General features: G+C 37.3%; 1 protein-coding gene across 6 annotated transcripts in view; it reads right to left on the bottom strand.

The window, feature by feature from the left end:
• Window positions 1-18916, bottom strand: part of hspa12a (heat shock protein 12A) — a 100673-nt gene that overhangs the window by 29524 nt on the left and 52233 nt on the right. For all 6 annotated transcript variants that reach the window (XM_048609106.1, XM_048609105.1, XM_048609104.1 and 3 more), the window contains 3 exons: window positions 14298-14402; window positions 13277-13393; window positions 2302-2473 (listed from right to left, as the gene is read on the bottom strand). In XM_048609106.1, the coding sequence (XP_048465063.1) occupies window positions 2302-2473; window positions 13277-13393; window positions 14298-14402 (394 nt within the window). The remainder of the gene's footprint in view (window positions 1-2301; window positions 2474-13276; window positions 13394-14297; window positions 14403-18916) is intronic.

The following is an 18916-nucleotide window of genomic DNA, read 5'->3' on the forward strand; positions in this document are numbered from 1 at the left end:
CAAAATTACCCTATTTTCGCTGAAGGAAAGTGGTCTGGTTCCATTTGCGACAAACCATTTTTAAGAATAGATATGCACAAAGGATGGATAAGGTCTTTCAAGCTCTCAAGTTATTAACGTACCTGGTTCTTTAAATTTTGAGAAACCCTGAAAACAATCATTTACAGTTTCAATCGCTGCTTGTGGATATAGGCCTGAGGGATATCATCATATTATCTGAAAGTGCTGGAGAAACTTTGCAGGTTTGGCAGCATCAGAGGACAGGGAAACAGTTAATGTTGAGTCCAATATGACTCTTCTTCCAATTTCAATCTCTTTGAGAGACCCAAGAAATCATTTAAGGATTAGCTATTGCGGACATCAAGCTATAAATAAGTGTTTGTGTTTTTATATGGTATTAAGTATTAGAAGAGATTTAATTTCTTTTTATCTCGTGAAGTCTGTCATGGATACTTCTAAACTTTACTTCATCTCAGCGTATTTGCCGAGGACTGTCCACATTGAATACTGGGACAGATGCATGGAGTGTGTAAGGCGAAAGGGTAAAGGAATGGAAGCATAGGTTGACAGTATGTCAGCATGGGATCATAAGAGGCCTGGTGATAAAGGGAGAGTCCTGGCGTTGGCATGTGTTTGCACTTAGTTGGTGTAGGGACCAGAAAGGCGGGTGGGAATGTATGGTGGATCTTGAATTAGAATGGAGGTTATGAAGAACCATGGTGAGGAGAGGAGGAAGGTGACGGTAGGGGAAGGTGGGAAATGAAGATTGCAAGGGGTGAGGGCAAGAGGGTTTAACATTTTTTATGCAATTGGGAAGAAGTACCATGCACTGAGAGACCTTTTATACAGCCTGCATTATTACTCAGCAGTCCTTGTGGCTACCTCTGCACTGTGTCCTGGGGACAGCAGGCCTGATCCCTGAACCTACCCAAAGCACACCACGCTGAAAATCCAGACATTCAGGGCTGTTTTTCCTGAGGCAGGTGCAGAAAGCCAAGCTATTTCCTGAGTTGGGAGCAAATAGTCGGGCCTTCTTTTTCTTCTGCAGTCGTATTGGATAGGGAGGAAGCTTCGATTGCATTTGTAATTTATCATAGATATAGGTCAGTTCATTTTGAATATTAACTGGAATAAATAAAAACATAAATTTCTGGCAAACTCATCAGCTTGGCAGCATCTGTGGCGCAAAAGCAGTATTAATGGTTCAAGTTAAGTGACTCTTTGTCGGCACTCTGCCAAACCTATTGAGTTTCACCAGCGATTTCTGTTTGTGTTTCAGGTCTCCAGCATCTGTACTTCTTTGTTTTATTTTTATATTAATTGGTGTAATCTGCCATAAAGGGTTTGGACAATGCTGGTATAAGATGGTTTACAACCATTCTTTTAAGTAGCAGAAAAGGAATTCCAATCTAAGCTCTTAGGTGCTGATTAAGAAAGCTTTTAGTAAGAACTTTTAAAAACGATGCTCAAAATAATAAGTTAATCTTTCTCCTATCTGCATTTTGAAACAAGCACTACACTTATTTGTTCTGAAAATGCATTAAATTCACAACTTTTGCCAGTTGAGGTGAGGAGAAGCTTTTGGCATTCTGTACCTCAAATGGTAGAAAATCAGTCATATTCAAGACAGAGCCTGACAGATTTCCAGATATTGGAGATCTCAGGGGGATATGGAGATACTGTGGGTAAATGGCAATAAAGTTAAAGGTCTGCCATCTAGTTGAATGGCACAGCAGACTTGAGGAGCTAAGTGGCCTCATGTTCCTATTTCCTATGTTCCTAAGTTCCTAAAATCCAAGGCCTGTGATGTCAATACAATGAAATTTTCACATCTTTAATCATGGAAATCATTTGATGATTTGCCAATGGGAGTTGCCAGTTGTCTCCTAAAGAAATCACTAAAAAACAGCTTAGATATTGGTGAAATGTCACTTAAGTTCTAATACAGTCCAACACTTATAGCAATATGTGTCACTATTTATCATTTGGTAGTACAGAAATTGAGTACTGATGAAAAAATACAAAGCTTTTCAACAATATAAAGATCTTTTTGACATAGAAAGAAAATTCAACATTTTCATGACCATACTATAGTCTTGGATCTTATCAGTATTTTTGAAAGGAAGAAAAAATTAAAATTGAAATTGCTAGGAAAACTCAGTTGAGAAAAAATTTATTTGCTAATACTGGGAGTAAATAGAATGGTATATATCATCACTGCAACATTTCTAATAAGAAATAGTTTGAGGCAGCAAATACCAAACTACTTCAAATACCAAAATGATAAACAGGCAAAGATACCAGGAGTTATTCCAGATGAAAGTGTTTCTGTGGAACTATAACCATTGACAGCCTCCTTGGCAGTGAGATCAATCATCTGATGTAGGCGGAGTTTCCGGCAGTAAATGGAAGCAGCTTCAGGCTCAAGTGCAATTATCAACTGTTCTGGACAATCAGGAGATGCAAGACCAGCCTGTGGAGGTGAATGATAGAAGAAGATTAGTCCTAAATAAGGCAAACCTAGAAACAAGAGGAAACCATTAGGCCATCAAGCCTGCACTGCTAGTTTATTAACTGTGACAGCCTGACCTTTTCAATTCTCTAATGATCTTTATACAATCTGTCATATAATTTTCCGGGTGGACACTTTGTTCACTGCTCAACGTCCAGACCACTGGATTGAAATACATCTTTCATTTCTCTTAATATGCTCACTTCCAAGTATCAATCTCAGTTTTAAGTAATTTTGTTGATTTTCATCTGGTCTTCAGAGCAGTATAACTACATTCAGATAATCTTTTGCACACAGATTTTTTTCTGGCTTTTCTGTTGATTTTAACCAGTTTATCTTTAGTTTTGAGACTTTTCCCCTTTATTCTCCTACTATAGAGGAGAGTTGTTCCCAGTCTACCCAGTGACTTCCATTCATTATTTTAATCACCTTAATCGTATCACCCCTTACCATCCTCATGTTAGAAGAATATTGTCCTGTCTCATTATAGTATAATGCCAATCCCTTCATTCAGATATACATCTGGTACATCATTGCCTGACTTTAATGATGCAGACGCTGTTTAGTATTCAATCATAAATTAAACACAACATCTCACCGTATCTGTGGGAGGCAATGGCCTAGTGGTAATATCACTGGACTGCTAAAACAGAAACCGGTTAATGTTCTGGGGACCCAGGTTCAAATTCCATCATAGCAGTGTAAAGAATCTGAATTCAATAAATGTCTGGAATTAAGAGTCTCGTTAAGAATCCATTGTTGATTGCTGGGAAAATCCCATCTGGTTCACTAATGCCATTTAGGGAAGGAAATTGCCATCCTTACCTGGTTTGGCTTACATGTGACTCCAGACCCACAGCAATGTGGTTGACTCTTAACTGCCCTCTGGCCAATTAGGGATGGATAATAAATGCTGGCCTAGTTTGTGACGCCCTCATCTTGTGAATGAATTTTTTTTTAAAAAATCGAACAGAATTACTGATCTGTTCGAGAACCAATTTCTATTTCATTTAATTCAACAGAAAGATAAATGGGCAAACTTAATAACACTGCCAGATTGACACCCCTGTGGCAAAGACCAAAATTTATTCCTACATCACCTAACTTAGTGCAGCCTCTGAAATATTTTTCTCTGCTCATAATTCAAGGTGAAATAGCTACAGCAACATCTATACATTCCTGAAAATTTCCAGATCTAAAGATGTATCGTTAGATGAACCTTTAATATCTGTTTTCTGATTTACATTTATTGACTTCATATATGCCATCCTCCATCTATATAGATAGAAAAGTCTTTATACTTGATTTCTTTCATCATTCTGCAGTGAATGATTTATTGTTTTAGCAGACGTTGATTTAAGGTTAAAAGAAAACAGAAAGTAAGAAAAGGACAGTTTCTAATCTTCTCTAAGTAAGTTTTTCTGGAGAAAAGGGTTTGCCAAGTTTCTTGCTATTCGTGTCACAAAGGCGGATCTGGCAAAACGCCAGAAGACTGATCTAATCTCAAACACTGCATTACTCACTCATGATTCACTCTATCATACTATGATATTGGCATGGTACTTATTATGATCCGTACATCTTGCAATATTTTCTGCTTGCACTACTTGTCACAGCTCTCAATCTTCTCTTAAATAGTTATGCTTCCAACTCTTTATGAAGATGGGAATGGCCATCCTGGTGACTTCTCCCCCATTTTGTTAGGATTGTTAAACTAGCAACATTTAACCAAGTAAATCAGTCGAGTTCATGTAGAAATCAAGGCTTCAATTCAAAATGGGGTCCTTAGTTTCAACATCAAAACTCAATTGAGTATTGTACCTGTACAAATTAATTGCGCACAAACTTATCCATGAAGTGATTCATTAGGATATATTACAGACACTTAAGGTCTTTATAACATGCTGCATTGTTTGCGGAGAGATTAAGAATCAGATCATAAGAGGGATAAGAAGCACAAACAGAAGTACGCCATTTGGCCCATCAAGCCCATTCAGCCAATCAATAAGATCATGGCTGATCTGACAGTCCCCATATCCACCTTCCTGCATTTACCCCATAACCCTTGATTTCCAACTGATCAAAAACCTATTCATCTCAACCTTAAATATACAGGAGGACTCTGCTCCAACAGCTCTCTGTGGCAAAGAATCACAGTGGCACGTACACAACTGACTTGGTTGCACCCTCCAGGATAATTTGCTTCTCTCTGTTGAGGATTTGTAAACCACTATAAAGATTTTTGTAAGAAACCAGTAATACAGTAAAAAGAAAACTTTGATAAGAGCTTCAAATGAACTCCAGAAAAGAGAATTCACAACCTGAAAGGATGAAGTCTACTGTTGTATGATGTTGAGATGCCAGTGTTGGACTGAGGTGACTTCACCTGATGAAGGAGCAGCGCTCCGAAAGTTTGAGATTTCAAATAAATCCTGTTGGACCATAACCTGGTGTTGTGTGACTTCTGACTTTGTCCTACTGTAGTATACATTCATAAATCTCTTTTTAGCCAACAATATAAATGGATAAACACAATCTGGATTTTGTATTCAATCGGCACTTCAATCATGATGCCTCTGAAACTGATAACAACTTCTAAAGTCCATCCACGTGTCGCTAAATGTGGTAATCCTGAAGCTGCGATTAATGATTCTACATTTCTCTACATGGTGCACTGTTGAAGGCTTTGCATTGTGATGCAGTTGTTGGTTTGAAAGCTTGTATTTTTGAGAGGTTGATGCTAATCGAAGAGAGAAACTACGAAAAAAAAACATCCTTCTAGTTTCTAAGGAAACTAAGAGTGTAACTTCTATTAGTAACCAAAATTTCTGGATAAGTTGAAACTTATTGAAACCATATAAAAGGAAACAGAGTGCCCTTAGAGCTGAGTTCTTGATGATGATCTCAGTGATTCCGTACAGGCAAGTTGAAGCAGACTGAGGCTAGATTCAGAAACATAGAAAAGGTAAATGTTCAGTTTCAGCTCAAGTTTTTATAACATTGATGGATCTATATCATCAAGACCATTATGTCCACAGGTGAGAAGGTTCTGCAGACAAGTGCCATTTCAGATGAAGACTAGGAACTCTGATTGGTTGAGTGCTGTTGGCTGGAAACAGGATAAACCAGCAACTGCAAGTCTAGGGTATCATCCAATATCAGTCTACGAGCTGGGACAGTCAGTAGCTAGGGACATCTAGGGTGAAGGGATCCATATCATCACAAACTGGTAACTGGGCTAAGGTCTGCCCTGAAGGCCCAGTGCAAACAGCCCAGCCATTAAAAGTCAGTTAGTCAGGGAGCCGTACAGATATCCATCAGGTCAGGTCCTCCCAGTTGGTCAGGATGAGTTGTGGCCCCAAGTCCTGCGGACATGGCTACTAGAAGGCATATTTCTTTGTCTTATTTCTTAATAGTTCTACACCATCTCTCTTCTTCCAGGCCAGTTGTCTTATACATCCAGCTTCAGCCAGACCTACGCAAAATCTGAAACCAAAGGGCTTTCGTCAAGCTGAGGCTGTTTCCCCAAGTCAAAAAAAAACTCCAGTACCTTCTGACTGAAGACTAATGCACTACACTGATTATTCAGAGGTTGTAAAACATTCCCAGTGTAAACAAAACCCAACTAACTTCTAGGAACTGTCTCTCATACCGTGTCTTTTCAAGACAAAAAATATGGTTACAAAAATACTTTAAAGCTTTATCACTAACTCCCTGCACAGGCACAGACCAAACACATGTTACTACTTCAAAATTCAAAAATCTAAAATAAATGGTATTAGAACATAAAAATCACACATCTTACATCACAGTTGGTCATTGGCTCATTGAAAAGTTAAACGATATGTAAAAATTAAAGATTTCTGAATGTTTGACTAAAAAAGCCTTTACACTTATACAAGAAATAAAATAAGCACAGTTTTAAACAAAACACACACAATGACAAAAACTATTTTGATTTCAGGATGTGTTGTTAACATAAGTTTTGAAAGGGACAGTTCCTGCATATTTCAACATTTTGGCTTAACATCAAAAGATTTGAAATATTATTATTGCATTTAATTACCTCAGTTTATTACAACTTCATTTTAATTAAATATTACCTGAAATAAAGAATGATCCAATCATTCATTCTTCTTACTGATGCTAAAGACTCCTATTCATTATTTACCTATCTTTCTCATTTTCTGTTCTGATGCATTTCCACGCAATAATATAAAGTGAATACATTTTCAATCTTTAATGAACAAGTATCTGATTTCAAGTTTTGTACTTAATTGTCTCCCAGCCTATTTCTTAAAATTCCCTGTAACACTCTTGGATCCAATGTGGTTATCAATATTGACATCATGGCTCTAATTTGTCAGACTTCAACTTGAGTTGACATTTTATTGGTACTAATTTATATTGAGGATTAAATTCAATTTGGAATGAATTGATTTAAACGGAGTTCGATCTCTGTGGTATATACTTTGCCTCTTCCTCTGAAAGCTCCAGATGTGGCACATGATATCAGATTACAATCCAGTATGTATGCTGTGTTGTTCAGCAGGACGGAAGGCAAGTATAGGTTTGAAGGAGGCATTCTCTTAAAATCAATTTACTTAATCGCTGATTTAGATCGGGTCTCAAGAGATGTCCTTTTTAAAACTCCACAACAGCATTTAATTCATGGTAGCTAAAAAAAAAAGTCATGCTAACTTCTGAATGCAAATGATGTGAAATGAACTACCAAGGAAGACAATGGGAATCCAAAGTAACAGCAAATTCATGAAGTGAGATTTTGATATTTATCTAAAAAAAAAAGTTTGATAAAGACACCAAGAAGTGATCTGTGATATATTTCCGAAAACAGGAACCAATAAGGTGAACCGCAATCATTCCTTTTAGTCTTATACTCGCTGACTTTCCTATGTTGGTAATTAAACTATTTCTGTATTGAGCCCTAGCTGACATATTTAAATCACTTAACCTGATCAATTTTCTATTCACCATGATCCTTTCATATTAAGATCTGAATGCTATCCATTCTTTGGATATTAAGATTACACTTTAACTCACTAACTTCTTGTGGTTAATCAAATTGTTGTCCTTCTCAGGTTATTCTAAATTGCATATATTAAAGGATGAGTCTAATTTAAGCATTGGAACTTGTTAGGATTGATTTTTGCTTCTCATCTTCTCTCACTTTTCTGTCATACATTAAACATATCCTATGACTCATAAGGTATGGTATGGGCTGTGGTTATCCACAAACATACAGCCAACATTATCTCAGTAGGTTAAACCAATTTCTATCTGGAAGCATAGCTGGGAATTATCAATGCTTATCCAATGAGGTGGAGTAAAGCCTGATGGCCAAGAAATGTACATTATCTGTTCAATTATGTTGATAGATTCTAAATTCACTTAGTGTATCCTTCCTACAGGAGATGATACACTGCGTCCTTCACGAAACTATTGAGTAGATTGTTATGTTACAAGGATTCAAAATATATGAAATATGGAAGATAAGTAAATTATAGGTGATGGACTATTTATTCCTTGGCATCATCAGTAAAACATTTTTATTTAACAGAACTCATTTTTATCTTTAAGTAATGGTCATCTAACTCAGCAGACAGGTTCTCAGTTTAACACTCCTTCCAAAAATCGTTAGATACAACAAATATTACAGTTGTCTTGGCATATTTTCCCAACTGCTGTTCTGCAGTTTGATTCCAGAGTTATTAGGTTATCCCACTTTATTAACAATGACCCAGTTTGCTAAGGCTCATTCACACAGAACTGTGAATTTCTCTCAGTAATTAATTGTGCTGCAGTTTTATTTAGCTTAATTCTGAAATTACTCAAGCACAGTATTTCTTTCAGTACTGCAAATACTTTTCACTTTCGAAGAGATTTATGAATAATTTATAGACAATTTTCACCCAAATCACAGCTGTTTTACCAAGTTACATGTTCACTTTAGAACATATTTTGGAAATGGATTGAATTTAATGAAAGCTTGGATACAATGTCAAAATATGACATTGTTCCACAATTACTTGTTTGAAGATATTACTCCTTTTGGCGCACTAATTTGAATTTTGTAACTATATTGAAAATATAACTGTCAATTCTGACTATTTAACATTACTGATCTTAAAACTTACCCTTTTAGACAGGACACAAATTTTTTATTTGTTCATGTAATGTGGGCATCACTGGCTAGGTCAGCATTTATTGCCCTTCCCTAACTACCAAAGAGTAGTTAAAAGCCTATCACATTGCTGTGGGCTTGGAGTCACATGTAGGCCAGACCTACCAGGGATGGCATTTATTTCCTCTCCTAAAGGAGGTTAGTCAGCCATTTGGATTTTTATAATAATCAACAGCAGTTATGTTGTCACTTTGAGACCAGGTCATCATTCCTGACTATTTTGGATTATTGAATTCCAAGTTCCCTATCTGCTATGGTGGGCTTTGAACTCTTGTCCTCAGGACCTGAGGTTCTGGACTAGGAGTCTAGTGATATTGCCGGTACACCACTGCCTCCCTGTTAGATTGATAAAACTAACCATTTTACCATAATACTTTAATAACAAACTTATAATATTCAATTTGGGGGGGAAGGGAGAGGTGTACAGGTGTAATCCAGAGCCATCAGGAACACCAGACTAATGTTCAGATTACAGGGGTTCAAATCCCACTATGGTGGATGGAGCAATTTGAAATTATGAGAAATATGGGGGAAGAAAAGCCAGTCTAATGGCAATCATGTAATAACTGTCAATTGTCATAAAAACCCACCTGGTTCACTAGTGTATATTAAGGAATGAAATATGCCATCCTTCCCTGATCTAGCCAATGTGTGACTCCAGACACACAGCAAAGTGGTTAACTCTAACTCTAAATTAGAGATGGGAACTAAATACTTGGCTGGCCCGTGATGCCCATATTTCAAATATAAATTTTAAAAAACTGCCTTTGGAACATTGTCAATAAAGGTTGTTTCGCATTTTGTGGTTCCTTTAAATTATTTCTGAAATTCAAACCTATTTCAATTATAATTAACAACCAGTTCCTATATGTGTATTAAGGATACTGAGGATTGGTCTTTCATTCAATCAACTATAGATCAAACATTCAGGCAAATGAAAGTCAATGGGGCAGGAATACTTTGCAACAATGATCAACATCATACAAATCTTTGCAAGGAAGTTATGCAAACAACCGATGTAAATAAATAGCCTAAGCAACTTAATTCTTGTAATGATATTCAAGATGGGTGTGTATGAAATTTCAATGTCAACAAATAAATGACAGAATTTCAATAGTTTCAAAATGTGTTTAATCATTTGATGGAACGTTTTAAAAATAGTCATTGCCCTGAAAATTTAGCCTGTATTCTTACTGTAAGTTGCCATTTAGCATTACATTAATATTCTTAAGTGTCACTGAAAATATGTTATTTCATAAATTTGAATATTTAAATTTATTTCACTGGCGAAATCAGAGAAATTGGTCTCTACTCTGTAAGCCTTTGAAAATTTTGGCTTAGAACTAGCTACGCAAAATTTGCAACTCAAGTTATCACTTGGAAGTCTTTTGATTTCAAAGTAACTAAGATTAATTTTCTGTATTTTCAGGTAACATACAGCAAACCTGTCTGGCATATCTTTGAAAGGCAAAGAATGTTTCCTCATTATAATACAAATGCTAGAAATATTTCCAGGCATCCAAGCCCTTGCTAATCTATCACCACAATGCTACCATTTCCAAGTCTGAGACACAACATAGAATCATTGATGGCTTTGGTGCATTCATTCATAAAAGAAAATTATCTGTGATTGACAACAAAAGATACAAAATAAAGCAGAGAGGAAAAGAAAATAGGCTTAGCACTTTACTGTGTTTGCTTTCTCCATTTGTTGCATTCCTTTTTCCAAGTGTCTTCTTGCTAGCGTTTACTGTCAATACTAATACATTAAACTAATTATTCATTCATCAAACCATGAATGAGATTTGACCAAATATGTCAATAAACAAAGAAAACCTGTTAATTTTAGAAATATATGGTTCTGCAAATTTTTCACCTGCATGCTGCATATGCATCAACATGCAAGTGCTCTGGTACATTAAATGGAGCCTTTGGCTTGCAATATTTCAGTGCCCATATAATTAATGTCACCACGGTTATTTCTGTAATAGAATTTGTAAAGAAGATATAAACTTTAAATATTAATTGATGCTATAGAATCACAATAACCTTCTTTTTCAGGCACACTGGGTCATGTAACAAATGCACCTTATAAGAAATTCTGAAATAAGAGGAGGAGTAGACCAATCAGCCCCTCAAGCCTGCCCCACTATTTTATAAGATCATGGCTGATCTGCCCCAGGCCTCAACTACTCTTTCATGTCAGTTCCTCATAGATCTCAACTCCCTTTTATTTCAAAAATCAACCAGTTCCTCTTTAAATACTTTCAGTGATCTAACCTTCATAATTCCCTGGATAGAGAATTCCAGTCATTCACTACTCTCTGAGAGAAGAAATTCCTTTGCATCTCAGTACTAAATGAGTGTTCTTTTGTTCTACAACCATGTCCCCTAGTTTGTGTCCCCCACTAGTGGAAATATCTTTTCAATATCTACCCTGCCTAGTCCCCTGCAGCATCCTGTATATTTCAATAAGATTATCTCTCATTCTCCTTACCTCTAATGAATAATGGTCCAATCTCAGACCAAAAGATATGACTATAAGACATAGCGGCAGAAGAAGGCTTTTCAGCCCATCGAGTCTGCTCCATCATTCAATGAGATCATAGCTAATTTACTAATCCTCAATTCTACTTTTCTGCTTTTTCCCCAGAACCCTTTATTCCCTTATTGATTAGAAATGTCTGTCTTGGCCTTAAATATACATAACAACTCAGCCTCAACAGCCCTCTGCAGTAGTCAATAGATTTGTTACGCTGTAAGAGGAAAATTTCTTCCCATTCTGTCTTAAATGTGCAACCCCTTATTCTGAGATTATTCCCCCGGTCTTGGACTCTCCCACAAAGGGAAACAACCTCTCTGCATCTACCCTGTCAAGTCCCCTAACAATGTTGTATATTTCAACAAGATCACGTCTTATTCTTTTAAATTCCAGTGAGTACAGACAAAATCTACACAACCTCTCCTCAGTGAACCAATCCTGGACTGCCTCCAATGCCAGGATGTTTTTGCTTAGATCAGGGGCCCAAAACTGTTCACAGTATTTCAGCTGTGGCCTGATTAGTCCCTTGTGTAGTTTTAGCAAAACTTGCTACTGTTGTACTTGATTCCCTTTGAAATAATGGCCAACATTCTATTTATCTTCCCTATTACCCACTGAACTTGAATGCTAGCTTTTTGTGATTCATGCATGAGAATTCCCAAAGTACCTTTCTGCAGTCTTATTTCTTTAAAATAATATTCAGCTCCACTACTGTTTCTGCCCATTTGTCAAGTATTTGCCCACTCACTTAACCTGTCTACATTGCTTTGCAGACTCTTTCTGCCTCACCAATTGCCTTCTCACTTGTTTTGGTTTCATCCGCAAACTTGGCTACAATATGTTTACTTCCTCATCCAAGTCATTAATATACAGTGCAAATAATTGATCCCAATACTGCTGTCTGTGGCACTCTACTAGTTACGGATTGTTGCCTTGAATATGATGCCTTCTCGCAACTCTGTCTTCTAATAGTTAGTAAACCCTCTAATCATACTAATATACTACCCCCAATACCATAAGCCCCTATCTTGTGCAACAATGCTCTGTATGGGACCTTAAGGAATGCCTTTTTGACATCCAAATACACCAGGCTTTCTGGATCCACTTTATCTACTTTGCTCATGATTCCCCAAAGAACCTCAGTAAATTTGTCAAACGCTATTTCCTTTCACAAAACCAGGTTGATGCTGCTTGATTATGGGAGTATTTCTAAATGTCCTGTTACTTCTTCCTTAACAATACACGTTAGCATTTTCCCAATGACAGATGTCAGACTCAAGGGCCGATAGCTTCCTGCTTTCTGTTTCCCTCCCTTCTTGAACAGGGGTGCTCATTAACAGTTTTCCAATCTATTGGAACACTCTTGGAATCCAGTTAGTTCTGGAATATTTCGATGAATGCCTCCACTATCTCTGCAGCTATGTACTTCAAAACCCTTGGAGGTCGGTCATCAGTTCCAGGCTGCTTGTCTGCCTTTAGTTCCCTTAGTTTGTCAAATACTTTGCTCCTCATGATACAGACTGTTACAAGATCTTCCCTCCCATTCATATCTTGCTTATTCGTTATCTATGAGATGTTTATAGTGTCCTCCACCATGAAGACTGATGCAAAAGATTGGTTTAAATTATGTATAATTTCCTCGCTGCCCCATCATTAATTCCCCAGTTACATCAGTCATGGGTCCCAACCTTACCTTAACTACTTTCTTTTTATCCTTATAAACCAGCAAAAGCTCTTGATTATTTGCTTTTATATTTCATGCCAATTTATTTTCATAATCAATTTTCTCTCTTTCTCAACATTTTAATCGTCTGCAGCTGATTCTAAATAAATTCCAATCCTCAGGCCTATCACAAGTTTCTGCTGCTTTGTATGCCTTAGACAGAATGCTGCAGGTTGTCTGAGCACTCTAACTTCTTACATGTGGGACTGTTGATAAATTTTATCCATTCAATCTATAGGTTTAATTTGCCACTGGATTAAGAAGCACAGTCAACTCCTCTCAGTGCATAAAACATACCTTGTAGGCTGCCTGCCTCATGAACTGTTTTGCAGGTTGCTTCCATATAGCTGGTACAGTAATGACCCATCTAATATCCGGGTTTCCAAATTGTGAGCCACCCTGGTCACTCAGCTCCTAAAAATAGAATGATGTAGGTGACAGCTTCCTGGTTTCTTCTTTGAGAATTCTACAGCAACATCCTGGCTACAACATGTAGTTACAACATGATTTCCATGTATTTACAGCTTGCACACATCAAACTTGATTGAAAAAAATACATTCAGTTGTGAGGGGCCATAGAATGTTGACACTATTACTAGTTACTAATTATCAGCAAAGCAAAGTCTAGATATATATGTATATTAACATAAAAGAAGCTCTAGAGATTTGAGACATAGTTATTGTCGTCTAGTTTTGGATCCATTTCTTTTGGCTGTGCAGAGGGTGATTACTGGGACAGAGATTTATAAGGTTAAAAATGTAAAGGAATAGCATTTTGTGAAGATCAATTTGACTGCTCTGAATTACACCCTTACTGACAAGAATTACCTTACCAAAATGAGTTCCGACATCTTTTCACAACTGAAGATTACAGCAGATGTTTGAAAGAAAACTTCTTTGTTGACAACAGCTATCAAATTTCTTAGAATTCCAAAGCAGTTTTAAAGTACTGTTGATTTTCTTAGTCTGTAATTAGCCTTTGCACAATCATTTAGCAAAGGAAATGGATCCAAAAATAGGCAACAATAACAGTTTCACATTTCTATGGTGGCTTGTACACTAATAGATGCATCCCGTAGAAATGCCACTGATTCTTTTGATCAGCAGTATCAAGTTTTAGAACTGTTTTGATCATCTGGCAATACCAAATGATATTATAATACAGAACAGCCCAGTCACAATACTTCGTAAAGTAAAATACTCAGCAGCACAAGTTTAAAATAAATATGATTTTCAACTTTCCAGCAAATCTATCTAATGAACGTAACATTATGAAGGAGATCTTATTTATATAAGTTCTTTGTTGTTTCTAACACACCTGTAATGCATGGTCTTTAAAGAACATTAGAGCACAGGCAAAGATTTCGATAGCCTTGACCTTTTTTCCATTGGCAGCCTCCAGTTCTGTTTCAATTGTGAGATTCTAGAAGACAGTGAAAGAAATAAAAGCATCACACGATGATAGTTCCATAAATGACAATTTCTAAGGTTTCACGGAGTTAGAACGCGATCTGGTCACAAAAAGTGCACTCCACTTAAAAGCAATTCCATCTCAAAGGTAATTTATTCTATATGATCAAACAGCCATACTGAAATCTTTTTGAGTGCATTTATTTTTCAGAGTAACATTTCTCTATAGTTCTCAGGAGAAATTAGGTCTCTGTGGCCTTGCATAAAATGTACAATACACAAAGCGTTATATTCATAGTAACTGTATACACAATTCAAAAAGGTCCAAGGGCAACTTTTGTCTTCATTACATGGATAGTAGTCTGCTGTGGTAGATCACTCATGATGCAGAATCTGCCTCCTTTAAGCTCATACTAGGAAGAGCTGACAAAATAGTCCTAAAGTATTCTCTAAAAGAAGGCCAAAAAGCCCTGTCAGTATGCTCTGGTATTCAAACAGATCAAGCTTATCTCCTAACTCAAGTCTACATTATTATCCTGTTACATTCTTGATTTACTTTGGATCAAAAATAAAAGCTGGAATTTTATGCTCAGTTCTGAAACCACACTTTCCAGTGGATTTGAATACTCTTGAGCAGGTGCTGAGGAGAATTACCAGAAGGATTTAAGCAATGTGGGTATTTACCTATAAAGTTAGAAAGGTAAATGCAGTGAAGTTACAGACATTGATCACTTCTGAGGTACCTGAAATGCAGGCCTGTTACCCAAACTGTTGTGTGTCAGTCCTCTGCAGTGGAAACTTTATGATGCTTACTCAAGAGTGAAACATACTCTGGTGTAGCAGATCATTCCTCTTCTTCAGCACTGGGGCCAGTTTGTCTCCAGCCGCCCATGGGGGCTGACGTGTAGCATCACCACTTTCCAGGTTACCCTTTGTCAAATGGGATGGCTTATTTTTACCTTGGAGAGGAAAGAAAACCTGCCCTGCTCTCCTGGACAGTCCTCAGGAGAACCTCAATGGAAGCACTGAAAAGCATAATGCTTCTTTTTGCCTGGTCTCTAACATTTCCAGGGTGGGATGAGAATGATGACTAGAGGCTGAGTGATGCTTCTAAGTTACAGAGAGTGAACTGCTGTGCAGGTGCCTTTTAAATTTTAAATTTGGTTTTGGAGAGGGGCAATGCTTCCTGCCATACACCCATATATGGCATTTACTCCACACATGTGTATGTATGTGTGGAAAAGTCTGCCCCACCCTCCAGTGGACATCCCTCCCGAATTTCTGCTCAGCTTCATATGTAGCCAAGAACAGACAAAATTTCCAACCATTGCATGTAAGTTGGTTGCAGACTGCCATGTGCACCTGGTATTTCCATGTAGTCACATTTGTCATCTTGCATAAAAGCTCTTTTGTGGTTTTGCCCACTAGCAAGACAGGACAAATGGTATCCTGTTCCAGTACATGAGTGGTCAGTAATTTAGTACATGAAGAAGCCTCATCTCTAGCCAACCTTCTAAAGTACAAGCAATGCTTTCTGTCATCTGATTGACTGACACTACATCTTCAAATAACTGGCCTCTTCTCCCTGAAATGGCAGAGGCGTTACAACATTGTCAGAACTTGAAATGAAATGGAGCGATATAGGGTTAAGCTTTTAGCATAATGAGGGAAACAAAGTGAGATGTGAAGTTGAAGGAAGTGAATAGCATTTATCATGCAGTGTGTTCAGGAAGAAACAGAAGTAAGAGTGGAAAAAGATAGCAAGGTACGAAGAATCCTTCAATGACAACTCTTCTAGCATTGTCACTTTTCACCACTCTGACTCTCTTATTGTCCATGCACATTGTCTTGCACAGGCGAGAGGATGCAAGTGGACTCAGTTTCCTCACAATTTCTTAAACACATGTTTGCACATATCATCTTCACCCCAAAAAACTGAACTGTATTATTGACAGTCCTGATTAAAGAAATTGGTCTGCCATGACTGAATAATGTGGTTGTATGATGTGAGGAAGAGATCATTCTAACAGTGGTGAGAGTAGTATGTGCAGAATCTGAGTGGAACAAGGAGATAGGGTGATGTGAGATGATTGTAAGAGAGTAAATGGAAGAGGGGGAGAGAAGTGCTTTGAGTAGTGACCACAGTTAAATACTGGTGTGAGCAGAGAGGGAAGTATTCTTACTTTAACAACACTGCTATCTCATTTAACTTATTTCTACATTGCAGTAACGTACAGGAAACAAAGCTATTGGTCCTAACCTCCAAATACTAGTGGTAAAAATGCTGCCAGGAAGATTTTCTGCCTTCTGGAGTGAACAAGGTATCCCTTATTCAAACCATCATCGAATGAAAGCTTTCAATGCTGTATCACTGAACCTGAACAGCCTCTCTGGGCCTTTTGCAGACATTTTTCCTCTTCTGAAATTGTGAAGTGCAACAAGAGTGTGCCTTCTCTTTAAAATGTGCTGTCTTAATTTAAGGCATCAGTTAAGCTTGAATTCTTGGCCCTTCCCCATCCTCAAGCATACACACAACTGATGAATAGTACAGACAGCACTGATCACATACCAGAGTCATGTTAGTGAGCTGCCAACACCAATTCCACATGATCCCTGCAATGGTTGATAATTGTTCTGACCTGTGACCGTAAACTCATCAGCCTTGGCTTTGGAACAGAATGTCATTTGAAGCTGATGTTCCTTTCTAATGCTCATCTCAAAAGTTAGTTCTTTCCACATTTTTTGGATGATACTTCATATAGGCTAATGGCTGAACATTGTTACAACTCCCCACAAATGTGGTAGGAAGGGAATATCATCTCTTTCAACAAACTAGTATGAGATTAGTGCACTGTCATTAGGGTATATGGGTTACATAATTATAACATTCATAACTATAAAGTTATTAACTCAAAATTCCTGAGAATATCAAATAAAACAAAGAAAGCTTTTCCATCTTAGTTGCAACCAAAAGCCTCTTGTGACCTGTAAGTATCATACTAGGCTTGATTATTTTTCTAATGTATTTAAATGAATGAATAAAAACTACATTTGAGACTGTAATGCCTTTCATACTGTCGTGCAAGGAACTGATGTGTGCTAACAGCTATTTCAAAATGCTGACATGGCATGATCCTTATAATTTGCAACAACAAAAAAAATAAGCTGCTAATACTTGAATGGATAGCTTTCAAAGCAAATAATTTCAGGTTGCAGTAATTTAAGAAATTGACCTAAATCAGCCAAACCATAGGAGCACCACCTTTGATCTGAAAGGTCAACACCTTCCTAACTATAACTGTGGAAAAGATGAAAGGTCACCTATCATTATAGATAGACTTCAACATAGAATTGGGAGGCTTACTGTGATGGTAAAAGAGGTCATTTTTTAAAATCAATCAAGGACTCAACTTTTGTATTGAATCCAGCTTGCTTCTGAATAGCCCAGTAATAAGACTTGAACAAAGAGGCCAATTAATCATCATCAAAACATATGCATTGCTTTTTCATTCGAAGCCATTCCAGTGAAATGGAAGACTGTGCAGATTTATATTGTGCATAACACTGTAGACTTAGTACACATGTAACAAATCCATAACACAAGAATATTGTTTAGATTTAAAAGGGCTTTCCGTAGCACTGCTTATACTTTGATTGTCAACCTGCATAGTCACAAAGCTGGTTGTCAATTTGATTTGCTAATATTTATTTTTCAATGATGAACACAAAATACACAAAGTTCAGGATGATAGAGATCAGAAATAATATTCTGTCAGTATTTCCTCTGGACTGTGGAAGATATATATCCAATAATATATATGTCTGGGGACTGATCCTACAGCAGCAGAGCAACAGAAAAATAATTGCAGAATTGTGCTTGAAGATTTTAGTGGGGAATGTTGCCAGCACAGATCTCCCATTTGAAGCATGTGAAAGCCTTTACTAGCCTATATAAAGAGCGCAAAGAAAGGTGCCGCATTATTTTCAGGGTCTTGGGCACAAGTATTTAGGATGCCTACAGAAATATGGCAGGAAGGAGTTTCAGGTGGAGCTGCAGACCATAGAGTCTTTAAAGAGTCCAGCAATTTCTATTATAAGTCTATCAAGACTTTAAGGCATTTCTTGTATTTTTCATATTTTTATTTTTGTGGTTACTCAGACTTCCAATTAGTTTACTCTTTATTGGTGTTAGTGGGTTTTCTAATCGAGATTTTGAGTTGTTTTGCTCCAGGAAGAGGAGAAACTGTAAAAAAGGACAGCATATTACTCATTCATCAAGTGCTGTGCCTTTCACAAGCACACTTCCTTTTGAGTCTGTGTCAGAGATGTTATACTGGTGGAGGTTCCTCTTCCCACTGGTAGCTGGACCAGCACTGACTCCAGTAGTATCACTGTGAAATGAGACCAGGAGCTGAGAGGTTCTTTCAAAGCACCTCAGTAGAAACATGGGTAGTGGGATAACACAGTGTAGAGCTGGATGAACACAGCAGGCCAAGCAGCATCAGAGGAGCAGGAAAGCTGACATTT

This window comes from Rhincodon typus, chromosome 20, assembly GCF_021869965.1.
Source record: "Rhincodon typus isolate 14 chromosome 20, sRhiTyp1.1, whole genome shotgun sequence".
Classification (NCBI taxonomy): Eukaryota; Metazoa; Chordata; class Chondrichthyes; order Orectolobiformes; family Rhincodontidae; genus Rhincodon; species Rhincodon typus.